General features: G+C 48.2%; 1 protein-coding gene across 6 annotated transcripts in view; it reads left to right on the plus strand.

Moving 5' to 3' along the window:
• The window catches only part of LOC126537186 (uncharacterized), a 456,401-nt gene extending 429,063 nt beyond the window's left edge, over window positions 1–27,338 (plus strand). For 5 of the 6 annotated variants that reach the window (XR_011893846.1, XR_008613656.1, XR_008613657.1 and 2 more), the window contains 2 exons: window positions 22,967–23,085; window positions 25,526–27,338. Coding sequence is in view for 2 of the 6 variants with exons in the window: in XM_055073791.2 (XP_054929766.1) it covers window positions 22,967–23,085; window positions 25,526–25,719 (313 nt within the window). In the remaining 4 variants the exon portion in view is untranslated. Of the gene's footprint in view, window positions 1–18,316; window positions 18,533–22,966; window positions 23,086–25,525 lie in introns of all 6 variants that reach the window. The other variant, XM_055073787.2, reaches the window with a different exon arrangement.
• The last annotated feature ends 213 nt before the right edge of the window (window positions 27,339–27,551 follow it).

Consider the following 27,551-nt stretch of genomic DNA (forward strand, 5'->3'; position numbering starts at 1 on the left):
TACTTATGATTCTCGCACTTCTTCAATGTAGAGACTGTCGCATGTGATGTGTACATAAACAAGTGTATGTTGAAGGCTGAAATACAGAAAGGTGCAGTTTTCCTCTAGTGCTTTTATTTACACATCGCAACCACATTTCTAGTGCTAGCTTGCACTGTACAAATATTACTGTATAACATTGCTGAGTTCTGCTATATACAAGTGAGGTCACTTTGTTGAAATCTATCAATTGCTCGTACGTGCACACACTTCGCGGGAGCCACAGCGTTTGACATGTCGGATGACCAGTTGGACGGCATTTTCGTCACTCGAAAGGAACTTTGCCGTTGTTGCGAGACAAAATGGTGGAGGACCTAGAAGCTGCGCGTGCAACAGCACGTTCCATGGAGCGGAAGGTGTGACGTGCACTGTACATCTTGGCTTCTGTGAGCTTCTCTGTGCTAGTAGAAAGTGAGGAGACAGGCGCTTATGTCCATCAGTGCGTAAGGGGATACGAGTAAGAATCAGGCTACATGCATCTAGATGACGACAGCAGCAACAAGCAAATTGTGGCAGACACTTTGAATATGCACTTATTTTTAGCTTGCTTTCAATCTCATATGTCACCTCTAACAATACTGTTTTACTATAAGTGCAGGCTTTACATAACCCTTCACTACACAACTTTTATGTACCCACCGTGGTTGCTCAGTGGCTATGGTGTTAGGCTGCTGAGCACGAGGGATCGAATCCCGGCCACGGCGGCTGCATTGCGAAAACACCCGTGTACTTAGATTTAGGTGCACGTCAAAGAACCCCAGGTGGTCGAAATTTCCGGAGCCCTCCACTACGGCGTGCCTCATAATCGGAAAGTGGTTTTGGCACGTAAAACCCCATAATTTAATTTTTTTAACAACTTTTACATTTCTCAACAAATCATGAATGCTTTGCATTACGCAGACATCAACTACAACTTAGCACGGGAAATGTATCTGCAATTTCACAGCATGAAATGCACAATGCAATTACTTAAAACTGTGTGCATGCACCTAACGATGCTGACGCTGCTGTTGACGTCGCAGCTGCCGCCGCACGCTCCTCAAATAACGCATGTGCTGCGCACGGGTTGTGCCAAACATGCCAATGACATTGTCGCGAACAGCCCGCCCTCTCAAGTAGTGCATTCTAGAGCCCGTGTTACGGGGCAGACTGTGTGGCGTGGGGTCGCCGTTATTGTCAAGCTCACTACTACTACTGCCGCTGCTGCTGTCGTCATCACTGTCATCGCCTGACTCGTCGCCTTCAGAAAGGCGAAGGTTGTGCAACACAGCACATGCCGCGACAATGTTGGCTGCACGTTCCGGCTCGTAGAGGAGGGTGCGATATCGCTGAAGACAGCGGAAACGGCTCTTTAAGAGCCCAATGCACCTCTCCACTACGGAATGCATGGCGGCATGTGCTGTGTTGTACTGCCCCTCGGCTGTGTGCACTGGAGGATGGCCAGGAACCGGGGTCAGGAGCCACGGCTCCAAGGGGTAGCCACTGTCACCTGCACAAAGATGGAAATAGTACATTGAGTACTCCGCTGACGAGAGGCAAGTTGTCAACTGAGGAAAGCTACAGCATCATTCAACAAAGGTAGACTTCAGGGTTGCAAGTCCCAAGTAAAAGCATGAGTTGAGCATGTCCATACCCGACACAAACTCTTAACCAATTTACAAGTGTACGCGGTGCCTGCCACAAACAAGAAATCAACACTTGTTGGTGCTATCAATGACAGTAGTAGCAGTAATGTGTGTTCATTTCTTCTGCTTCTGGCAGTGACTGGGTGCAGAAAGCACTAATACGTGTTGCTTTCGTCAGCTCCTAGCAGACACATAATGTGCTTGTAACTGAACACTTCGAACATTGCCAATGGTGGCAGTCAATGTCTTAATTTTCTTTTTCTACTCCGGAATTACTGATGTTCTTGTGGTTTGGTTAAAAGTTTGGGTTGGAGCGGACACGGCGTTCTGCGCTGCTGAAGCGTGACTGCGCCAAAAAAAATGTTTTTTTCTCAGCGAGGAGGTATTCCCCGGCATTCACGATGCGCCCCGCTTGGAACCGCCGGCGCAACCATGTCGTCCGCCAGACAAAAGCGTCGTGGTCCGACCCCGGTCGCATAGGGTCCAAGGCCAAGATTTTCATGTCCGCGTCGCAGATCTGAGGTAAAACGTAAACCAGAGAAAGTGCCCGTTGGCAAGAGCAACGTAACTTTCAAAAAGGATCGCAGAAAACGTGAGCTTTACTTACGAACATGCAGTTGAGGGCGTAGTATCCCTTGCGGCACATGAACACAGCCTTGCGCTCACCCTTGGGTGCGATAATGGCTATGAGGCTGCCGTCTACGCATCCGATGACGCCGGGGATAACGCCGCGCCGAAGGAAACCCTCCTTCACGGCTGCCTTTTCCCCGGCTGTCTTTGGAAAATGGACCCACTTGTTGCGGGCCCCTGCGTTCACGACAGCCTCTGCCACACGTCGCACGCACTCGCTCACCGTCGACTGCGACACACGGATCGTCTCCTCGCTCCCAACGGACGCTTGGAAGCTCCCGGTAGCAAAGAAGCGCAGCGCACACAACACTTTCCGCTCCACCGACAGTCCCGTCGCTCGCTCAGCTTCTAGTTCCCCCGCCAGTTCCTCGCACAACAACCGCACCGTTCCCTTCGAGAGGCGAAAACGCCGTCGAAAATGGTCATCCGGCTCTCCCTGTTCACGTCGGCGACGGCGAAGAGCCACGGCCATAGCGATCAGAGGGGCGGCCATTTTTTTCATGCCTTCGGAAACGACCCTGCCTCTGGCCGTTCCAAAAATCCGTGCCTTTTGCTCCGCATAATGAGTGCCTCAACGTCACGATGACGATTACAGTTTTTGCGGGTTCCTGACGTCGCGTGATTGACAGACAAAATGGGCGCGGCCCGGTCATTTTCGACCAATGGCTGCTCAGTGATGGCGGCAAAAGGCATGGAAAAAGTAATAGAATTCCTACAAAATCGCACCCCAGAGCCAGGGATTCTTAGCACCCTCTGCTGCGTCGCAGGTCTGACCGCCGCCGTGGTCAGCTGCTTCGCAGCCGCTGGGGACTGAGGGCCGGGGTTTGATTGTTGTAGTCATATAGGAGGTTGTGGCCAAGTACTGCACTAGGGTGGCCAATCCTGCTCTGGTGAGGGAGTGCGTTACTGGTTCTGGTCACTGGGATCAGGCCGCACTGCAGGCCTCTTTATGCAATTTTATCAACACGCGGATTGTTGTTTTTTAATCTGGTGGAAAATTGCACGGCACGGGGATTCGAACCACGGTCCTCTTGCACGCGAGGCGGGTGCTCTACCTCTACGCTACCGCTGCACCGACCCACGTATGGGGAGTACTTAACATGCGCTTCACCTCCGCCGCGGGTCGGCTCGGCATTACAATATTGTTACGTGTAGCTGACGTACGAGTCTATTTACAATATATTTACACGTAGACAAACGGTGGTAATGATGGCGGCGCTATATCAAGCGGTGGCCACGTCGTCTCCCTTCTGCTCAGTGCAGCCACACTGTGGCGGCTGTTCCGTAGCATCACCCCCGGCAGTAGGAGCGCCGTCCCGGTGCTTAATCTACACATGCGCGGCGAAAGGTGTGTGATATGGCTTTAGTCTCGCCACGTGAACGATGTCACTTGCAGCCGACGATGACGCTGAGAGGCTGGCGGGGATGACTTCATACGTGACATCGGTCACTTGTCGCACCACACGGTATGGGCCAGTGTAGCGCGACAGCAGCTTTTCGGAAAGGCCCACACGTCGAATGGGGGACCAGAGAAGCACCAGAGAACCCGGAGTAAATTGTACGTCGCGATGGTGGCAATCATAGAGGCGTCTCTGATGCTCCTGCGAGGCCTCGAGACGGGTGCGGGCGAGCTGGCGCGCGTGGTCGGCGTGTGCGATCGCGTCGCGGGCGTATTCAGTGGTTCAACGTGTGGCCGAGGGCAACAAAGTGTCCAAGGGCAACGCGGGTTTTCGGCCATATAGGAGATAGAATGGTGAATAGCCGGCGGTGTCGTCACGCGATGAATTATACGCGAACGTCACATATGGTAAGTGAAGATCCCAGTCGTGGTGGTCGGTCGCGAGGTACTTGGATAGCATGTCGGTGATGGTCCGGTTGAGGCGCTCCGTGAGGCCGTTGGTCTATGGGTGGTAGGACGTGCTGAACTTGTGCTTAGTCGAGCAGGAGCGGAGGATGTCCTCGACGACTGCCGAGAGAAAGCTGCGGCCACGGTCAGTGAGTAATTGGCGCGGGGCACCGTGCACTAAAATGATGTCATAGAGCAGAAAGTCAGCAACGTCAGTAGCACAACTTGTCGGGAGGGCTCTGGTGATTGCGTACACCGCGTAGCATAATCAGTAGCGACGGCGCCCCATTTATTTCCGGAGCCCGAGAGAGGAAACGGTCCAAGAAGGTCTAGACCAACACGGAAAAAGGGTTCCGGTGGGATGTCGATCGGCTGAAGACATCCAGCTGGAGGTGTGGAGGGCTTCTTCCGGCACTGACAGGGCTCACAAGCGGCAACGTAGCGCCACACGGAGCGGGCGAGACCCGGCCAAAAGAATCGACGGCGTACATGGTCGTATGTGCGCGAGACGCCCAAGTGTCCAGCCACGGGAGCGTCGTGAAGTTGTTGGAGGACAGTCGAACGCAGGTGTGATGGAATTACGAGCAGAAGGTCATGGCCGTGTGGATCGAGATTGCGGCGGTATTGTGTCCCTTCCTTAAGGAGAAACATCCGGAGAGAGGCGTCGCCAGGCGTTGACTCCAGATGGTCGATGAGGGCTCGTAATGAAGGATCGCGGCGCTGCTCATTGCCGATTTCGAGCAACTGGGACACAGAGAAAACGCAAGTGATGGTGTCCGCATCAACCGGGTCGTCGACGGGGTAGCGGGACAAACAATCGGCATCCTGGTGCAAGCGTCCCTTCTTGTATACCACGGAGAAGGTATATTCTTGCAGGCGTAACGCCCAGCGAGCGAGTCGTCCCGTGGGGTCCTTGAGCGAGGATAGCCAGCAGAGCGCGTGGTGATCAGTGATGACACAGAAGCGGCGTCCGTACAAGTATGGACGAAACTTGGCAACAGCCCACACAAGAGCGAGGCACTCGCGCTCTGTGATGGAATAATTGCGCTCGGCGGGTGATAGAAGTCGGCTGGCATAGGCTATAACGCGATCATGTCCACGCTGGGGTTGTGCTAATACTGCTCCTATGCCGTGACCACTGGCATCAGTTCGAACTTCCGTTGAAGCAGACGGGTCAAAATGGGCCAGAATTGGAGGCGTGGTAAGGAGAGTAGTGAACTGCGAAAAAGATGCGGCATGGTCAGGTCCCCAAGAAAATAGGGCCTCTTTCTTCAAGAGGTCGGTAAGGGGACGGGCGATGGTCGCAAAATCCTTCACAAAGCGTCGGAAATATGAGCACAGCCCTACGAAACTACGTCCTTGGTAGACTTCGGAACAGGAAAGTACGTAACGGCGCGAATTTTGTCCGGGTCAGGTCGCACGCCTCTGGCGTCCACGAGGTGTCCAAGGACGGTGATTTGGCGGCGAGCGAAGTGACATTTTGACGAGTTCAACTGGAGACCGGCGCGGCGGAACACGTCAAGAATCGCTGAAAGGCGGTCTAGATGCGTGTCAAATGTGGGTGAATAAACGATGACGTCGTCCAGATAGCACAAACAGGTGGACCACTTGAACCCCTGAAGCAAAGAGTCCATCATTCGTTCGAAGGTGGCGGGTGCGTTGCAGAGACCGAAAGGCATCACCTTGAACTGATAAATGCCGTCAGGGGTAACAAATGCAGTTTTCTCTCTGTCCATGTCGTCGACGGATATCTGCCAGTATCCGGACCGTAAGTCGATAGGAGAAAAATAAGTGGCACCGTACAGGCAGTCTAGAGCGTCATCACTACGTGGCAAAGGGTACACGTCCTTTTTTGTTATTTTGTTCAGGTGGCGATAATCTACACAAAAACGCCACGTTCCATCCTTCTTTTTGACAAGTACGACGGGGGAAGCCCAGGGACTACAGGAAGGCTCGATAATGTCCTTTGCAAGCATCTTTTTGACTTCCTGTTGGATAACAGCTCGTTCTGACGCAGAAACACGATATGGATGGCGGTGAATAGGGTTCGCATCGCCAGTGTTTATGCGATGGGTCACGACGGACGTTTGACCTAAGGGTCGATTGTCAAAGTCAAAAATGTCGCGATAGCCTTCAAGAACGCGGCAAAGGGCTGCAGCTTGAGCAGGTGCAAGGTCAGAGGAGACCATCTTCTTAATGTCGACGTCAGTACTGTGCGATGACGGCACGGTATGGGCTGAGCTGTAACGACCTTCCACTGTGAATGGCTCGACCTCATCATCCTGCAAAGCGCGAATTATAGCCAAGGAGATCCCTTGAGGCAGAACTTGCGCGGTTAGCGCGAAATTGACGAGTGGAAGGCAGGTGCGGCTGCCAGTAACTTTCAGCACAGTGTGCGGCACGATAACACCATGTGTAAGCATAACGGCCGGAATTGGTGCGGCCACGTAATTGCCGTCAGGTACAGCTGGTGAGGACAACAAGTCTACGTGTGTCATAGAGTGAGGTGGTAGGCGAATAAAATCTATGCAGCTCAGATGGCTGGGAGGCGGGTCCACAGGGTCGGCAAGAAGAGGCAAGTCAAGGCGAAGTGAGCCGGCCGAACAGTCAATGAGGGCAGAATGATGGGCAAGAAAATCCAGACCGAGAATGAGTTCGTGAGGGCAATGCTCGATGACGGTGAAGAGAACGACGGTGTGTCTCTCAGCAATGGTGAGTCGGGCAGAGCACATGCCAACAATAGCGACAGTCCCTCCGTCGGCGACTTGTACAAATCAGTTCGGGGCAGGCGTCAGAACTTTCTTGAGCCGACGGCGAAGAGCAGCACTCATAATGGACACATGCGCCCCGGTGTCAGTCAAAGCGCACACAGGAACATTGTCGACGAGAACGTCCAAAAGATTCTTGTTGGTCGGTAAGGCGAAGCGAGGATTTTGAGCCAATGTCGTCTTTGCAGCTTCACCTCCAGAAGCTGCGCTGTCTAGTTTTCCGGTCGGGGGTGAAGCGAGTAGGTCGGAGAAGGAGCACGGCGAGACGGGGGCGAGCGAGATTGACGACGGGAGGGAGAAGGCGAGCGGGAGTGGCGGGGTCGTGTCAAAGGCGTCGCAGGGTCAGATGATGGGGTGGGCATAGAAGGGGCGAAGGAAAAGGACGCACTAGAGGGGCGAGGGTGGTAATTAGGATAATAGCGTGTCGGGGAAGTCCAGCGGCTGCGGCAGTGGCGAGCGACATGTCCAATGCGTCGGCAGTTAAAACAGATCGGCTTGTCGTCCACGGTTCGCCATTCGGAGGGGTTGCGCTGTCCATAAGAGTAAGAAGGGCGCGGTGGGCCCGTACGTGGAGAGAGAGGTTCCGAGCATGCGGAACGAATGGAGTGCAGGCCGACGTTGGATAACTCTTGACGGACGATGGCCTGGATCAAGGAGATTGTCACCGGAGAATGATCAGGTGACGGAAATGAAGGGGCCGCCGGTTGTGCCGTTTCGACCTCACGACGAATGATGCGGGTCAAGTTGTCACATCGCGACGGCTGGTGGATGAGGTCGTCACAGGATGACGTAGCAGCTGTGTTGGGAAGTCGCGTGATGTGCTGGGATACCCGGCGGCTTTTAGCATGCTCAAGACGGCGGCACTCCTTGAGGATCGTATCGATGCTGGTGACGTTGGTAAACACCAGTAAATTGAAGGCGTCGTCAGCAATCCCTTTGAGGACGTGATTTACCTTATCGTCCTCAGACATGGTCGGGTCAGCCTTGGCACAAAAGGCCAAGACGTCGAGAATGTAGGACACGTAGGACTCGGTCGACGTCTGTAAACGTGTGGCTAGGGCTTTCTTGGCATTGACTTGACGACCGAAGGGATTGCCAAAAAGGTCGCGGAGCTTCTCTTTGAAGAGCTCCCAGCTCGAGATCTCCTCTTCGTGAGTCTGGAACCATGCAAGTGGAGCTCCGTCGAGGTAGAAAAGAACGTTCGCGAGCATAATAGTCGAATCCCACCTGTGACTGGTGTTGACACGTTCGTATAAGCGGAGCCAGTCGTCAACATCAGGACTGCCGACGCCGTTGAAAACACCAGGATCCCGAGGTGGGAAAATGGCGACGTAGGTCGGGGCTGCAGGCGGAGACGGTTGCGTAGATGAAGTGCCGCCAGCAGGAGCCGAAGTTGCACTGTCGCCGTTGCGACCGCTGCGAAGCTCCATGACGGGTACGGGGAACGTCCACCTCCACCAAATTAATGTTACATGTAGCTGACGTACGAGTATATTTACAATATATTTACACGTAGACAAACGGTGGTAATGATGGCGACGCTATATCAAGCGGTGGCCACGTCGTCTTCCTTCTCCTCAGTGCAGCCACACTGTGGCGGCTGTTCCGTAGCAATATCTTCGGGATCGGCCCACGTATGGGGAGTACTTAACACCTGTTTCGCCTCTGCCACGGGTCAGCCCGGCATTGCACTATCTTAGGGATCGGCCCACGTATGGGGAGTACTTAACACCTGCTTCGCCTCCGCGGCGGGTCGGCCCGGCATTGTACTATCTTCGGGATCGGTCCACGTATGGGGAGTACTTAACACCTGCTTCGCCTCCGCTGCGGGTCGGCCTGGCATTGCACTATCTTAGGGATCGGCCCACGTATGGGGAGTACTTAACATGTGCTTCACCTCCGCCGCGGGTCGGCTCGGCATTGCAATATCTTCGGGATCGGCCCACGTATGGGGAGTACTTAACACCTGTTTCGCCTCTGCCGCGGGTCGGCCCGGCATTGCACTATCTTAGGGATCGGCCCACGTATGGGGAGTACTTAACACCTGCTTCGCCTCCGCGGCGGGTCGGCCCGGCATTGTACTATCTTCGGGATCGGTCCACGTATGGGGAGTACTTAACACCTGCTTCGCCTCCGCCGCGGGTCGGCCCGGCATGGCACTATAGTAGGGATCGGCCCACGTATGGGGAGTACTTAACACCTGCTTCACCTCCGCTGCGGGTCGGGCCGGTATTGCACTATCTCGAGGATCGGCCCGTGTAGGGGGAATTTTTTGCTTACCGCAATGACACAAGAATTTCCTTGGACGGCAGAGGCATACAGCTTCACTGTGAAAAAGAAAGAAAAAGAAAAGAAAGACAGTTTGTGCGCTTCACCCTCACTAAGGTTCATTGTAATCTTTTTTTTTTTAATTTCTGGTACCAGTTAGTGAACAAGAACGTCTACATTGTAACTTTCCTATAGGCTTCACGATACCGAAAAGCAAACGAATCCATAAAAGTAGTGGTGCTGGTGTTCCTTTTACTTCGCCACTAAGTCACATACTTCCCGTCGTCGACGCGTAACAAAAAGAAGAGAGTAAGAAAATACCAGTCATCATTAAGGTATATACAAGAAGCCAAAAGTACAAGGCGGCGTCTTCATTTGCATTTTAATTGGATACCGCTGTATTTTTTCCCCAAGCAGTGCGATGACTGTGTATTCATCCACTCAAGAAAAGCTTTACATGACGACAAGGAAAAAAAACGGCAAAAAAATGAAACAGGCGGGTACACAGAAAGAAACTCCTGACTCAAGCGTAACCTTGGCATCGGGATGTGTCTTTTTTTTTCGTTCTAAGTGACTCAAAAGTGCTGCCGCTTCAAGAGGAGCTCTCTTTAAAAAGCCATCCTGCGCCATTTCCACTCACGAGGTGGTCAGATGGGGGGACGCAAAGTGCGTAGGCTGCTCATATAGGCAGACACACAAGTGTTCGCTTTAAAGAGGGATACAGAAAAGAAAGATAGCTATATATATACAAACACTCAGAGCGCGGAGAGAAATTTAATTTTACCTTCGCCCCGTTAAATATTGCAGGCTAATACGGGAACCGGCCGAAGTAATTGTCGCAGACGACATTTAGTAAAACTGTAATGATTCCCAGCGCTCTCTCCGTCGCGACTTTCTCATACAGCGCTGACGAGCCGGGTAAGCACGTCGTGTCCGTTTGAAATGTAACAATTTATCCTATCAAGCAGTGCCTTTTTCTTTCTTTACATTTCTTTTGACGCTTTTCGTTTTGCTTTTGCAGAATAATCGAGCCGGTATACATTAGCTGTGTCAGATCCGCGATTCGGCGAAACTTATCTTGCACATTCATATTGCTATATTCAGTCGCTATCTCTCTCTATATTTCTTTTTTGGTTCGTTCTCTTTCGTTCACGTTACTCTCCACGGACTTAATTCTCGAAACGACGAACCATCCTGCTTTGAAACTTTGATGGGACTCCAAGATTAAAGGAGGCGCCTTCAGCGACCCAGCCACGCTGCTTGCGAGGCCTGGCGCGCGCGCGCGAGCAGCGAATAACGGGGAGGCGGACTGGAATAATGGCAGCTGCGATGAGCGCGGTATAGGCGTAGTTCCCGCGAGAAAATGAGCGCGAAACAAAACAGAACAAAAAAAGGAGCAATAATGCGCGGGGCCGACAACACACGGTGGGGAGTACGAGCAGCCACCGAGGGAGCAAGCGAGGTTGAATTGAAGACGAAAGAGGATGACGGCGCGCCGCCGGAGGAGTTGGCACTGCTCGGTGGCACGAGCGTATACTGCGAATGAAGAAGTGACATAATAGCCGCCACGCCGGTCGCAACAAACAAAAAAAGAAGTTTGACGAAGGGTATTCTTTGCGCTTCGTTAGGCCAGGCTGTCCCGTAGTGGGGCAACCCCGGTCTGGACCTCCAAGCGAGCGAGGGGACGGTCCGGCTTGCAAACCACCCCCACCCCCCTGACTTCCATTCCGCGGTGGCATTGCGCGACCGAGCCGAGAAGAAATAAATGGCGGCCGCTCTCTTCCCCGTCGTTGCACGGGAATTAAGTTATAGTTGGACGTCTTCGCCGAAACTCTCTCTTTGCTGCCTTTTTCTTAGCCGGTTGGCGGAGCGCGCGGCGAAGATGCGGCTACACCATCCTGGCAAGCAGGCAGGCAGGCAGGCTGGAAGGCAGGCGCGCCTCCATCTTTCCTTCCGCCGTGGTTCCGTCAGTCCGTTCGTTGCGTGCTCTTTCGGTTCATTTCGGACGACGTGGCAAAGTGAGAAACGCAATTTCTCAGCTGCTGCTTCGGCCTGCGTCGGCGCGCTTGTGCGTGTTTCGTTGTTGCTGCAGCACCCGTCCCCTCTTTCTCTCTCCCCCTCTCTCTGCGGGATGGCGCCCGTGACGCTTTTTTTTTTTTTGCTAGAATGGCCTGCCGGCCTCCTGCCGCGCATCGCACCATTCCGAGAACGCAGCCAGCAGCGGGGCTTTCCGCCTTTGTTCGCCTTTCCGTTTAACGAGCGGGGTGAGGCGTATTGCGCTCGGTTAGGTGGCAGCGGAGAGTAAACAACTTATAGATGTGTGTGTGTGTATGTGTGTGTCGTGTCGACTGCTCCTCTTATACATTTGCAGACTCCGATGTAGGGAGTATAGCAAAAAGTTGTGCGCTTTCTCTCCATAGGTGGCGGCACGCAGTTTTAGCGATGGTTGTGCTTCGATAGAATGGGGGCTCGTGAAATGGGACGTCAATCTTTCGGTCTTTATAAATTTTCGTTTTCTTCATTCATAGCGTTATTTCTGTCAGTTGTGACCAGGATTTCGATCTCGAAGTTTAGGTTCGCGGGAAAAAAAGTAGGCCTCCACATAGTATGCCACATCCGCAACTTCTCGTTCAATATACAACATATAGTTACGCTTTAGTTCTTTTTTGTTCTTTCGTTGTTGCTAGATTGAGGCTAACAGATAGCTTGAAAGCCTTCCATATTTACAAACGAAGGGGCTTGTGCGAGTGGGTGCGTACACACCACTATATTTATATTCTTTTACAGCACTTTCTTTCATCTACATTAGATATTCGATTACACTGAATAGCTGAGTTCAATTGTAAGTTCCTATTTTGCATGTGAGAACTAAAACAAGCATCCGTAAGAGAGAGAGAGAGAGAGAAGGGAAGAAGGAAAGGCAGGGAGGTTAACCAGACTGAGTCCAGTTTGCTACCCCACACGTGGTGAAGGGAGTGGGGAGTGAAAGAATGAGAGAAAACTTAAGTGTAGGATGTCTACAGTCGGGCACTCAAGTCTGTTGTCTTCAGACTTCGTAGGCCACTTAGGCTGATGTTCATACTTTTGTCAACCGTTCAGCAGTGGTATAATTGTAGTCTCTTCACGAATGGCGGTTATGTGAAGTTAGATAAATGCTACATAATAGAAGGAGCTCTTCAAAGGGGGCGCGTAAAAGAAAACATTTTTTTCTGAGTCATTTTTCTCGCTTTTTTTTGTCTATTCATGACTAGATTGGCCTATGCATCTGTGCTGTCCGACTTGGACGTTCTTTTTTTTTTTGCGCCTGGAGAAAAATAAACTTTTATACTACAGCACGCGCAGTGTCTTTGCTATTTTTACTTGCCGCAAGACTTTTCCGGAATGATATAAATTTTTGATGACCGTTTAGAGTACAATCTCGGCCCGCGCGCTTTCGCTAATTAGTGCTACAATCTGTAAGAAAAATAGCCCGGCGCATTGCGCTGCTTGGTTTTGGTATTTTTCTGCTTGATTCCGCCTCATTTTGTCAGCTCGTTTTCTTTACTGTACAATCTAAGTATTTACGACTGAAAAATGTGTATTTTGTTGTATGTTGTGCGGCTTACATTACAAAACTCGTAGCGCGTCACTCTACCAAGGTTTTGTAATGTATACCCATGTGTTTATGTTCTGATGTGCGGAGCAAAAAAAAGAAAAATACACTTAATAAGTTGCTAGAATAAATAAAGGCTGAGCTCCCTGATCAATAACGACTTCCCTAAAAACCACACAAACACACTCGTGCACCATAATAAATTATGAAAGCACTACTTTACACAACAGGAGAATAAATCTTAGAATTTCACGAATAGTGTGCGTACAGTACAGATACATTATATCGTACAAGATAGAAAACATTGACACTATAAAGGGTTTCCCAGCTAGTCTAAATATTCACAGGAGAAGTTGGCAAATACGGACTGCGAAAGGTGCCAGACAACATTGCACTATCTCTCCAAAGCACTGCGTGCACTGCATTCTTACAAGTAAGATTCAAGCAACGCTAGATGTGATTTGCAACAAACTAAGTGGAGCCGACGAATTCTAGGAGTGGGTTTGAAGATTCATATGCGGAATACTAAGGTAATATTCCGTAGACTAGAAACAGAGCGATAATTCGTGATTGGCGGTCAGCCTCTACAATCATTGTAAGGGTAGGTTTTCTATGGGCCAATTACCCACAGGGGACCCAGACCACGAGAAGGAAACTTCCAGAAGGATAAAACTGTAATGGAGCGCGTACAGCAGGCATTACCAAATCATGACCGGCGGTTTGTAACGCTATATCTCTGAAAATAAAAATAAAAAAACAGTTTATAATTGTTGCCTTCTGTCAGTGCTCAGAACGGGACAGAAGCTTGAAGCTTCACTGTAAACATTTTTACATCCTTAAGGGTGTTTTCTTGTCGCTCTGTAACACCCTTATCGTTAGGGCCTTACAAACATTCATAGAGGACGACAGCGGAGCTCTAACGAGACGTGCGATAACAAAAGACGTAGTTGAAAACTATGTAATCTTTCTGACTGCCTTAAGCGCATATAAACATCCGACAGGAGAGTTTGCTATCTCTCCTTGTAAAATTCTCTTGTCGGATATTTCTGTGCACCCAAGGCTGTCAGAATGATTACATAGTTTTAAACTACGTCTTTTGTCATCGCACATCTCGTCAGAGATCCGCTGTCGTCCTCTATAAATTTTTTAGGGCTCTGACGGTAAGGGTGCTACCGTGCGACAAAAAACACCCTTAAAGCACCCTTAAGGGTGTAAAAATGTTTAGTGTGTTGAAAAGAAGGGAATGTCGGCGCGACGAGCAAGCCACCGAAAAATATTAGCCGTAACGTCGAGAGACAGGAAGACAACGGAGTGGATTGGAGATCAAACGCGTGTAGCCGATAGTCTGGTTCACATGAGCAGGGGGGAAAAAGAATTCCGGCAGAACTCATCTCACGATGAATATCGACGTTAATGCGATTGGCATTGAAGCAAACGTACCGACGCACCATGCTGCCAACGCCGAGACACGCTTTGTATGAGGCGCGTTTGCAGTCGGATTCCTCTATCGCGCCTCCCACTCAACGCGCTGCGTCATCGAACGACGTCGCCGCCAAATCCGCACGTGGCGCTTGTGTGAATCAACATACAGACAAGCTTTTTTTTATTATTATCATATAGTACTTAGGAGATGTCGCCTTTAATTGGCGCCGGCTACTCCTTTTCACATAGGGATTTAAAAAAAGGAATAAATCGTAACAAATGTGGAGAAATCATAACAACAGAAATTCTGGTAACATGAGTACACCAATGTCACACTGTAACTGAAAGTCAACCCCAAATCATAAAAACACAAAGTCCAGTCACGTAAGTAGACTAATGCCACACTAAAACTGAAGGTCAACTCAGAAACGCAGCAACACAATGTCTAGGCACATATGGGCACTAAAGTAAACACAAAGTCCGGTCACTTAGCTAGACTAAAGTAAGGGCACATAAGAAATCACGGATTACATTCTTATGAAGTTACAAAAAACCAGGCATAGGATTGGCCAAAGTCAGACACGCTTGTCTGAATATAATGACGTGCGTTCGATTCGGCCGAGCGGCTAAGAAAGTTCGAAGGATTTTTTTTTTTTTTAGCATTGAAGAGCGGCCCATACCAAGTGTCACATTTCGTTACCAAAATTGGCGTGAAAGAAATTCATTGAAGAGTGGCACATACCCAGTGGTACGTACCGAGTCACCTAAGTTGGCATCAAAGATGCTCCTTGAAGAGCGGTGCATACCAGTCCAGGATGGGAGAGAAGTAAGAAGGTTGCACGGATAAGATAGGGTAAACTGGTACAAGACAGACGTAACTCGAAATCGCTAAAGGAAAGTATTCGTTCTGCAATCCGCCGTGGTTGCTCAGTGGCTATGGTGTTGTGCTGCTGAGCACGAGGTCGCGGGATCGGATCCCGGCCACGGCGGCAGCATTTCGATGGGGGCGAAATGAGAAAACACCCGTGTATTTAGATTTAGGTGCACGTTAAAGAACCCCAGGTGGTCGAAATTTCCGGAGCCCTCCACTACGGCGTGCCTCATAATCAGAAAGTGGTTTTGGCACGTAAAAGCCAATAATTTAATTTTTTAATTCGTTCTGCAGGAAATGTTAATTTCGCTGATGGCGGGGATATTAATGAAGGGAATAATGATAAACTTGTTAAAATCTTGACGAAGGTGATGCCAGTCTTAGAAATATCTGACATACTTCAGAGCGATGTATAATACACTTTCGTCCGCCTTAGAAGCGTCAATAAGTTCAGTTGACAGAACTGTAATATTTGTTTTTTTATTGATGAATTGCACTGCTGTAAGCTTCATGCTTCTGTTTCTTTTCTTTTTTCTCGAATACTGCGATTTTAACAACATTGTAAGAAAGTGATGAATCGACTGCTCACGTCAAAGAACATTTAATGGCTAAAGTCGGTAGACTAACTCTTTCTTCGAAATTCTGCAAATATCGCCAAATTGAGTGCAGAAAATGCCAAGAAAAAGGCGATTTCTCCATTCGCACGTATGAAATAGGAGCGCCCTACGGTAAGCCTTCCTTCTTAAGGACACCGAAGGAAGCTCTGCAAATCCTAGTACCTCACGTGGTCGTTGAAAACCTATCCACGATGACAAGGTGGCAGGCGCGAAGCGCTTCGATGTGGCTGTCAGTATATCCTAAAGAGCACGTGTGTTAATTGACGCAGCTTTTGCATGCAAGAGCCGCGTTACCCAACATCTCCACCAGCATTGCTGATCCGCGGACGGCACGTGTGCAAATGATGTTTAAAAAAAAAAAATGATGCTGAGCCAATTGAGTGCTGCTGGAACGGGTACCTGTGAGCAACACGAAAAGCCGGAAGCCCGGAAGTTCGGAGGCCCGACGAACCGCAGCGGCTGTGAACGCATATTAATGAGGGCACCCGGACAGACGTGCTATTTGTAATTCGTAATATGAGGAGACCGAAGCTTTCTCAACCAGCTTATAGAAGAGTGTACGGCGACAGGGAAGTTGATCGGGCGCACGTGCTCGCGATGTTACGTAAAAAACGTGCGTGCTTATGGACCACCGAAATAATAGTAGTGAAAAAGACGATCAACGGCACGTGGCGGGCGTACTGACACTGAAAGCGCACTAATATAAGTTGTCTCGGTTTCAGAAGACTGTTTCCAAAGGCTGATGTATTACACAACCGAAATAAAAAAAAATGAAAGCATGTCGTGGTGAAGATTTCAGACACACTCCTTTTAGATCTTAACATTTATCTTGTTGCGTAACCTTAATGGTCTTCTGCCTCACCGTTCGTGCTAGATCGGACATACTTTAGAGAAAAACTTTCAGAAGTTCCTTATCGCAAACTTCGGCTGTCGCGAAGTTCGTCAGCCATTCTTTGCCGGAGCGTCTTCACTGGGATTCAGCCACAGGCATGCTTTCCTTGACATGTTTACTTTAATGGAGAGACGAAATAATTACTATAATAAATTTTCAAAATTCTCCACTGATTATATTATTTGATGTGCTGATTCTTATCTATTTTATCTCCAAATTCACTATCGCTTTCTTCTCGTTTCTACATTCTTTTTCGTTGGGCCAGGCTCTTACAATTTGAGTTTTGCTTTGGTTACAAACGTATTTAAAAAAAAAAAGAAGAAAACTTGTAAAACAGCCTGCTTCGTGGCCGATCCTCCGTAGTGGCTATGAGTCATTGTTGAAAAACAAGAACAAGATGTATCATTGCGACATGTGCGAGCAATTTATGATTCGCCTTGACTGGACACACGCGCCGTAATGTCATAAACAGAGAAAAGACAAACGAGGAGAAAGAAGAAGCAGCGGCAGCTTGCGCCACGCGCAGCCAGGAAGATTTATTCCACGGCTCGGCGGCCTGGATTTAAAGAACCCGTGAGCCGGTGAGTTCCTGTGCAAGCAGATGACGTGTATTATACGAATCCACTACACGGCTCCGTTGTGTTGCTCTTCCCCCGGAGCTGGACTCTTCCAATTCCAGAAGGGCTGTTGGAGGAAGAGTCCATTCCCTTTTCTACCTCGTCTCTAACTAGCTGTGTCTGTCCAGCGTAGGCAGATAGAAGGCAAGAACATGTGTGCTTGAGAGAAGCGGCGTTACCACGACTCTGCAGCAATTCTTATGTAAGCCAAAATTAACGCTCACGTACTTGCTTTGAGATTCTATGTGTACACACGAAGTAGCGCTTGTGACCTATGAAAAGAAAATAGCAGTTTAACAATGTTTCCGTCGCTTCAATTAATCTAAGCTTAAATTTCAGCTTCAATTTCTTCTATGAATTTGAATTCACGATAATGACGCTGGTGGACAAACGTCATATCTTCCATAGACTTCGGCCACAAATTTAAGGCAGGTGCGGCATCTTTTTTTTTACGCTTGTTACTTTTTCTTTTGACGTATACACAATACGAGAAATAATAGAAGCAGTGGCTCTCGTAAGGTTAAACGCCCAGAGAACCCCACGCAACGGGTCACCCTCCCTCATCATCTCCAAAATTATTGCCGAATGAATCTGTCGACTTTCGTTGAAACCAAAGGGCGCAGTGGTGACGTCATTGGCCCCTCGTTTGAGTTGCGGAGCTTAGCAGTTTTAAGCTTTGACACGTCGTCCCCTTTTTGGAGCGATTTGGGACTGTGATGACATGACTCATGACAGGCCACCCGAATCAAAGCACCACTGTCTCTTCCTTTTATGGCTCCATGATTCAGCATTGCTCTGTTCCAGCACGCGCGAGCTGTGCTAACAATGTTGGCCAACTCTCGAGCCAACAGGCCTTTCGAGTGTGTGTGAGTGTGAGTGTGAGTGTGAGTGTGTGTGTGTGTGTGTGTGTGTGTGTGTGTGTGTGTGTGTGTGTGTGTGTGTGTGTGTGTGTGTGTGTGTGTGTGTGTGTGTGTGTGTGTGTGCGTGTGCCTGTGTGTGTGTGTGTGTGTGTGTGTGTGTGTGTGTGTGTGCGTGTGTGTGTGTGCGTGTGCGTGTGTGTGTGTGTGTGGCGACATGGTGCGTCTCTGATGTGCTTATGCTGACGCTAGCCACACCGTTTGCGCTACAGGACCTCGAGCCCATCGCCCGCCTTCTTGTGACCCACACGCGCGGTATTACAGTGAAGTCCACCCCCGCCGTTGCAAGATATGCAGCGCCTACGCCTCCTGTGCGCCGTCCTCGCCGCGCTTGCGCAACCGGCCTCCGTGAACCCGAGGCACATCGCCGGTTCCACAACGGCCGCCCTGGCAACAGATGCTCAGCAATTCAAACGAGTGCCTCACAAGTAAGGGTGGCGCGGCCACTTCGCGCGCGACGGTCAGTAACGTTGGCAGCTTATGCGGGGGAAGGCTTTTGTTCCGAGGCCGTGACCCCTCGTCGCCGGGCGTAAGCCACCGGAGACGATGCAGTGGCGTGAGGTTGTGCAGAGAACGCGCGTTGGGAGGCGTGTAAGCCAGCGAGGGAAGATTCAACAAGAAACGAGGGACTTTCAAGTTGTGGTTCGAACTTATAGGAGAAAGCTGACTCGCCGGACGGTAGCACGCACTGGTCTGTGCAAGTTGTAAAACGTGTATTTCGTCATTAAAAGAAAGCCAAAAAATAAAGAAACACATACTAATTACGCCTATCATCCTTATCCGACACTGTGTCAGATCGATTTTTAAAAAAAGTTAATTATTTTTATGCGGGATATGTGGTAACCTTCCTTTGGTTTGTCATTAAGCGTTGTCACATGTGCACAATAAACCTAGTTTTACTTATGGATGCTTCAACTCTATCTTTAGCACCTAATGTGAAGCTTAGTGACGTACTATCGGGAAATTATTTAAATACATTCAGAATTTTTACGTGCCAGAACTACGATATAATTATTGGGCATGCTGTAGTGGAGGGGTCGTGGTTAATTTTGAGCAGCTGGGGTTCTTTCTCACTCACATAAATCAAAGGGCACAAGCGTCTTTGTTTTTTCAGTTCACCCTTATCGAAATACTGCCGTCACGTCCGGAGTCAAACTTGTGACCTCGAGCAGATCAACGCAATGCAATAGCCTCTAGGCTGCCGCGCTGGGTGGGCTGTCATGTACTGCATGCCATTTTTTCGTGCATTCCTGGCTTTGAGTCAGCTGCCTTGGTAGTTCAAGCAAACTTTAAATCTAGGCCGGCATTTGTTTCGCCATTCTGTGTAGGGGGGAAGCCTTTAAGGCTTGCTCGTTTCTTCTCCTTTAGTCTGCCACCGGCAGCACTTCAGACGCACAAGTTTCATGAACATTGCTACGTTTCGCGTAATTCCATTACCCCTGCATGCTACGAGTTGTTGCGCGAACAAAAGTAAACACCTTTCGCCTATGCATCGCCTTCTCTTGAGTGCTAATTCTTTGACAACGTGTTAACCTTGCCTTGCCTTGCCTTGTTAATAGTTACGCCAAGCACAACTTGGTTTCCATGAAAAGGTGTATTCTATCCCCATAAACATACAGGAAGTATTTATGTTTGCCTTTGCGCTTAAGGAATTGTTTACCAAGGGTGAATAAATCTTACATTTAGTAAGAAAGCGATCGCATTATTTGTGGTGCAGTGTTCGCTACGCAATTGACATGCCCGTGAACAAAGCTGTGCTCATAATTCATTGTATTGATCTGCAGCCAAATACACGGTGATGTAGTGTGTATTAGTTAACCGCGATTTTATAGGAGATAAGAGAGCCAGCAGGGAATGAAGGGACCCATGAACGAAAAGAATGCAGAACTCAGCCTCTTATACTTTCTTATTCCTTTACTTTTTTTTTTTTTTGAAGCCAGCCGCATTCAACAACCACCGCCAAAAGAGCGGTTGTGACGTACGCAAGGGGAATTCCATTTTTGCCAAAAGGGACGCTTTTGCCGACGGCTTCACAACTTGTAGAGAAGCGAAGAAAGTCAAGTGGCTGGCTCTCTTAGTTTTCGACAGCGTACAGCTCGGTGCCGGCGGTGACAAGCGACTCTGAAAACTGAGCGGCTGTCAACTTGATGAATCGTGATGGGGGAATAGGTGCCAGCCATTCAAAACGCAGCGCACCACACCCTTCCTCCTTGGTGTCTGCCCGTATACGCTAGCCTCGTCAATTTCCGCAAATTTCGGCGAAAGCTGGTGAACCCTAAATTATGGAAGGTGTGGTCTGTCGCCGAAGAATCGCGCCCCTCCCCGCCAGCTGACGCACGATGACGAATGAATCTGTGTAGTCTAGAGGACTTCAATACTGAAACACAGAGACTGCTAACGGTAAATCACTTTTTAGCCGGGACTTCGGAGCGCTAGCTCGAGGCGCGAACTTTTGGACCTAACAAGTCTTAGCTTGCATATGAGAGCAGAACCGGTCTCCGTCTCATTTTGGTTCTCAAGATATCAGTGTCCGACATCGGTGTTTGGTTTGGAGGGCGCTGTGCCATATGGTTTGATATAAGACAGCAAATTTTTCAGTACCACATTTTTATGAGATACTTTTGGTTTCCTTACTCTTTCACGGTTGCCGAATAATGCTGTAGCAAGGTCGCTGAACTTACTAGTCGCAAATAGAAAGATGAGGCATATAACGTTAAATGTCATTAAGCGTATGATAAATGATTGACTCTTCGGATGGCATGCAGACTCGCACCTACTTACCGCGTCAAAGAAAGCCAGTCACGTTTGCGAGCTCACAGGTGTTCCAAGAACAAGAAGTGCTCAAGGTACCCATATTATACTTTAGGAGCTTCTTTGGCATGTTTTCATAAAACTCTTTACAACATCGATTACATCATTTTGAGTGGAGGAGCTCAGTAATGCACGTATTCGTGAGGGCTCAGAAACGTCTCTCCATTTTTTTCATCGTTTAAGCATGTCAACGACGACAGTTTCGTATCGGTATGGATGCTTTAGCAGCATCCTTTTTTGCCGAAGCACGGCTTTCGAGAAGCGATAACGCGCATATTTTGCTATAGGCATCATCTCGGAGGCCATGCTCGAAGGACTGGAGTTCAAAGTGAAGACATGTGCGTATGCATGACGTCCATTGTGTCGCTCAGAGAGCTGGCCAACGCTTTAGTAGACGCACACGTGTGACTTTATGGTTGTGTGTGCGGCACAGCGCGAGGTATCTAATTCTTTAGCATTTTGAATTTATTAAACAGTATAATGAATCTGCCAAAGTGTCGCATAATTTGAGAACTTAAGTGTTATGGCCACGGTAGCCGACACGCGGCCTTTCACCAAGACTTGGGGGCATGCAATGAAGTCCTCTGAATTATATAAACGCATTTGCGCGAAAGATAACCGTTACCTAGCGGAATGAGCAGGTAGTTGAATAGTGAAGTAACTTGGCAGTTAAATTGTGAAGGCTGATTGGCTTTCAAAGTATTTGATAACTCCTTTGAGACTTGCATAAAATATGGGGCCAGTTTGCTTCTCTCTGAAAACAGCGCAGTACTGTGTTTATGTCCAATTTGTTTTGAAAAATAATTAATATAGACACGTGTCATGTCTATAATATAAACAGTTCGCACGAAATTATGTAGGAAAAATGCAAACCTCAAAATCAAGTTATCTAGGTTAATTTAACTCCCAGTCAAGTACTGCTGCTGCATCATGAAGGCCATTAGATTTAGATTTTCTAGAGCCTTACTTTGAATGGCTATTTGATTTTTTTATCCGCATGTATTGTGCTGTAAAACATTTAACTGCAGTTCCAACGTCAACGATGGTTGCCACAGCCGCAATCTTTTAATTCGCTCTTTGTCCCGATAACTGAATGTATCTTTGCTGACAGGCCACCCGAATCAAAGCACCACTGTCTCTTCCTTTTATGGCTCCATGATTCAGCATTGCTCTGTTCTACAGTAACATGTCCAGAAATTTCGAACAGTTCCCCTTGAAAAATTTGTTGGAACTTCAGGGTAATACACCCGCGCAACTGAATTTGCAACATATTCAAAAATATATATTTCCAAATATTTATGGCTCCATGATTCAGCAGTGCTCCGTTCTACAGTAACATGTCCAGAAATTTTGAACAGTTCCCCTTGAAAAATTTGTTGGAACTTCAGGGTAATACACCCCCGCAACTGAATTTGCAACATATTCAAAAAGATATATTTCCAAATATCGACCTAGTTTCAACAAGTTTCAATTAACAACGTTGAAATCGTACTTCCTTCTAATAACATACCCACTTACGGTACTTATCCTGACTGCCAAGCTGTCTTATAGCAGTGTTGGGGTCAGGATAAAACCACTGAGATAACTCAACACCAAGTACCGACTAAGTGTCCTAAATACATATGGTATTAGAAGGAAGTACCCTCTCGATGTTCCTAACAAAACTCTGCTGTAACTAGGTCGATATTTTGCAAATATAGTTTTTGATTTTTCGTAATGCTGTTCATTGAATTATGCTGATGTGTTGCGGCGAAGATCAACAGATTGCCGAAGGGCGATGTCCAAAATTCCTGGCTACGAGAATACTTGACGCACGTTTTGTTATTTATGTTTCGCGACCTGCGTACAAGCCGCTTTTCAGACGCGTTATACGCGTCCGTATTATACACGCTCGATTTAAATTATAGTAAGAACCAGAACCAAAACGTGACCTGCTTCATGCTACGTGAACCGCAGTACAAATGAATTCTAGCTTCGACGTGTGTGATGGGCCTGTTAAGGCACGGTGAATTCGCTACCAGCTAGGCTTAATGACTTCATTTACCGCGCAGCCTCCACACCAACATCGCAGAAAGTCATCAGTGGAAACCAAACCCCTACGTGAGACGAGGACCGAGACAAGGGGTTCTGTTCATTCCCAAGCCCTCGACCACTCCATTGTCGTCTTATTGTAAGTGGCCCTCCTAAGTAAGCGTGAAAACGTGCAGGTATTTCTCCGCTTCGAGTTATAACAGAGTAAGGATCTTCCATTTCTCTTCTCGCGCTATAAACAGCATAGCACGACTCTAAAAATGTAGTCTCATTTTGTCTATTTCTGCCTTCGCCGTTTCCGTGTTGTAACGCAAGAGAAATGAACAGCAGCCAGCTAGAGCTCTTCGCCACCCCGTTGAAGAATATTTCGCAGAGGTGGCTGTCACTTTCCGCTGATTGCGTGAGAAATTTATCGTCTGCTCCTTACTTCGGGCGCAGCCACGTTTTATGACTGATAAACCGTTCTAGATGTTAAGGCTTCTCTATTCTCCAGCGAGGTGCACAAGGAATGTAACAAAATGCTCCCCATATTTCACATAGCTGATAAGATGGCCAATAACTGCGCAGGCAAAGGTAATAGACAAAAACTTTATAGTCATCCCCTCTATAGACAGTGCAAACGTTTGGTATTCATGAGGTCTTAGGTGTTAGAAGTCCATTTCGGAAAAAAAAAATATGGCACATAGAGGGAGGAACAGTAAAGAACAGCAAGTAAAGAATTGGAAAGGAAACGGTGGTCAAATGAGTGTTCAGTCCTTCGAGAATCATAGCCAAAGCCTACCTGTCTGCAAAAGGTTCAAGTGCAGGGCTGTCTCAGACATCGTGGACTCAATTCACAAAGCTTTTTCTTCGTAATTGCTGTTTGCCATTAGCACCGAGATAGTTCTACAGGGAGGCTGTGAGCGCCGCTCGAGTGACGTCAGAGAACGGACCTGCGCCTGTCGTCTGCTACTGTTCGGGCGATTTCCTCGCACCTTTTTGCAGTGTTTCCGTTTGTTCGTTGTCGTTCGCTATGCTAGCACACTTGTGCTGGCCGTCTCAAATATATTTTTCCGGTGCCTTCGTTCGTCAAATTTTGTTCAAAGAGCTTAATTCCTTGAAAACAATATTTCTTTCTAAGGCAAAGCTACAGTGCAAGCCGACAGAGCCCAGTCCAACGCACTGCGGGTTTTCATGAGAGACTCTACGCTCCGCAGTGGTAGCTCGCGGAAATAACAGCACAAACACGAAAGCGTTGGACAGAACAATCCAGTTAAGTGACGAATACCTGCCGTGGAGCAACAAGCAAGTAAATAACGCTGGCTATAGATGACTTCTACAGCTTTTGCCTTGATTTTTAACCCGCTAAAGCTTGTTTGTTCCCGACGAGTGGTTCATAGTAAAAGCTATTTTTCTGCATTTCTTTGCAGAAACGTTTGGCAGTAGCACGAGGACTGAACTAACACTGCAATCTAGCTTGTGCCCGCGCCACTTGCTTTTTGAGCTGCTCCTCAAAATTAAGCTGTTCTTGGCGCGTGATTTTAACCTGTGGCAATTTGTAGTAAAGCTCATTGAGGCTTCCACTTGTTTGCAGCACACGAATTCCCTTTTCAGCGCTACACGTCTAAATCAGTTCAGCGATTTACTTGTGCTTGTTGCTTGAGGAACATCCATAACGGATCTGTTTGAAGAAAGCGACACAGTTGCATGGCCAGAATTTTTTGAGTGAAATATGCCTATTCGTCTGTATGGCTGCAGCCAGCAAAAAGCCAGGGCCTCATTCATTAGCCGTATTGAAATAATCGAAGATATCATCCTTCACCGGGGGAGATAAAGAATCAAGTGAATTCATGCGAGTCTTGCGGTGTCTTCTTTACGAGACGGGTACACGAGGCGATTTCTTGTGGACTGACGAAGCGAATGCTAGCGCACGATGCACGAAGCTTCGCTATAATGCATCGAGTGTACTTTAGGCATTGAAATTGGCTTTGTAAATAACTGCCTAATTGTTCTAATTAGAAACTGTACTATACGAATAGGTTTCGCGAACGATGTGTGCCTCGCAATGACAGTTGCTTGCGTGCGGAAAGAATGAGCCCTATAAGTGTTTTTTTTTTTAGCTGCACCAATTTTTGTAAATTGCCTGTATCGGATAGCACAATTCTAACACTTGACCTAAATTACTCAATGAGGCGGCCATTACTTCTTCTAAATATGGAAATGCTTGATTTAGTAATTACCATAATTACGCTCATTAACTTTTTAATTAGTCATTATAAACAAATTCTGAGGATGGCACTCAGTTGTCATCCTCATTGCGCTCAGGTTTGGCGAACTTCGTCTGTCGAAGTCGTCAGTCGCGCTATCAGAAAAAAAAAAGAAACACGATCTTTTTTTTTTTTTTTTGAGAATATGAAATCGGAATGTGCCGTGTGTATGTGCGGCGCATGCATTGATGTAGCAAAGTATACGTCAGTAAGCGACGAGGCGGAGTGTCCCAGCCACTCTTTCTGAGCTTGTTTGTTTGTCACGCGCTGTGTGTATGAAGGAGCGGCAGTGCTCTTTCAGGTTGGCGCACTTTCTTCTACATTTTTTTCCAGTTACCACGAAAATCGCCACCGGAAAGCGCTGCGCGGACGACTTCGACTGCATGCGAGTGCTGGGCCAAGTCTGCAAACGCGGCAAGCGGGGCTCCACCGGCAACTGCCAGTGCCCGGAGTCGACGCCCGTGCACCTGACGGACGAGGCTCAACCGCGCTGCGTCGCCGGTGCGATGACACACGCGTCACGATAGCGTCTGACACTGTCGCTGTACTTTTTTTGATAATGGCAAATTAAATGTTATGTTCGTGTTACCTGTTGTTTCCGCCGCGGCTGTTACGCGAGGCGTTAGTTTATTTAGCTGAAATATATGTGTGGGTTGCAATTTCTTTGCTTTGTCTCTTGGGCAGCGAGGTTCCCGTTATCACGATGCTGTCCGTTAGTGAACCCTTTCCATAAGTTTGAAAGCAGAATTGCTGCATCGCAGTTACGGCAAGCTGACTCAGCACGCTCATTTTCGCAATCGGTGCGTATGTGACGCGGGAAATGTAAAGTGGCTCCTGTGATGAAAGTGTAAGTGCAAGAGACAAGCTTCGGCAATGCGCAGTTACTACTTGTTTGTTTGCTGCTAGTTTGTATTCATTCGAATTTTAGTTGAACAAATGTACAATGCGGTACTTACAAATAAGGAAAAGGCCCATTTGAAATCACAGATCAAGTGTTTCACGATGACTCTTTTCGACTGCAAACGACATCCCCGCTCCCAAATATCAACAAGGAATTCGTATTCATTGCGTACAAGAAACCGACATGTTGTTTCGATACTTCCTCATGTCATCAGATCTTTTCCAGTAACCGTAAATATCGCTATTACCTGACAAGCTTTTGTAAGAATCTTCACTGCATTCTCACGCTACGTCGTCTCCTTGCTGCGAATGGCTGAACGACGCTGGTTAGGCGTGATAGTCAGCATAGCTAAAGCATTAGTGTAGCTCAGCATATTCCCTGCGAACAGGTATTTCTCTGGCGGTCGCTGCGGTTAAGAAACTCTGCAACATTTTGGTGTTGCAATGACCACTGCAAGCGCGGTGCAAGTGGACAACTGACTTCAGGTTCACGCCTAACAAGCGTGGCACTTGTGGATGGTAGTCGAGTAAATGGAGCGCTGCTTTTGTATAACGAGGATGGTCGTGCACTATGTTTTCTGATAAGACTTTCCATGAAAACTGATGAAGGCTGTTTGTGATGCCCTCTGTGGTATATAAAATGCGAAACAGACAATCGTAAAAGAGTAAAGTTCACGCTGATCTACACCAAACCTATGTTTGGGCCTTGCTCAGACTGCTTATTCAATTGCGTATGACCATAGCTGAATTAGGCACCTCCTTAAACGTAATTTCCATAGCAAGAGTTTACTTTAGTATACATAATCTTCAAGATGCTGCCTTCACTGTACAGAAGCCTTGTCTCTGAATTTTGTTTGAGACCTACTGTGGGTCTGAGAAATGGCAGTCAACGCGACTCTGCCAGACACGACGCTGCACCCAGTTGCTGGCACGCAATGGGTCGCTTTTTCGTGGAAAAATAGTCCTCGCTGTCCAGGAAATATAGGTGGACAATTTTGCTAAGGCATCATCAGAGAGGTCACGTTAATGTCGACTATGGTGTCTCCACCCAAACAACCTCCCATTCTGACAAGCAAGTGGACGTTCATTGCGTAATAATATAAAAAAGGGATCGGAGCCATTCAGAAACTTCATATTTTCTCCCTGAGACAATGGTGCATGATCAATGACGGCCTGGATACATTTGTGAAATGGTTCATTGTGTCGGCTCATTGTATACGAGTGAATAAACATGCTTTAAACTCCATTAGTGTGCTGTATTTTCCTACAGTCTAGATGGGAATTAATCTCGCAGTCGTCTTTGTCCTCGAAGTTTTTGTTCCGTGGTGCTCTCGGCCCCTGCCCCTACGCAGAAAAATTCCTTTCTTATAAACCCGCAGCCGTTTCTAGGCGCAGGAAATGCGGAGAAAAAAAATACATGTATGTGGAGGAGCCTAAGACAATACTAACGAAAGAAACG

Source organism: Dermacentor andersoni, chromosome 4 (genome assembly GCF_023375885.2).
Source record: "Dermacentor andersoni chromosome 4, qqDerAnde1_hic_scaffold, whole genome shotgun sequence".
NCBI classification, from domain to species: domain Eukaryota; kingdom Metazoa; phylum Arthropoda; class Arachnida; order Ixodida; family Ixodidae; genus Dermacentor; species Dermacentor andersoni.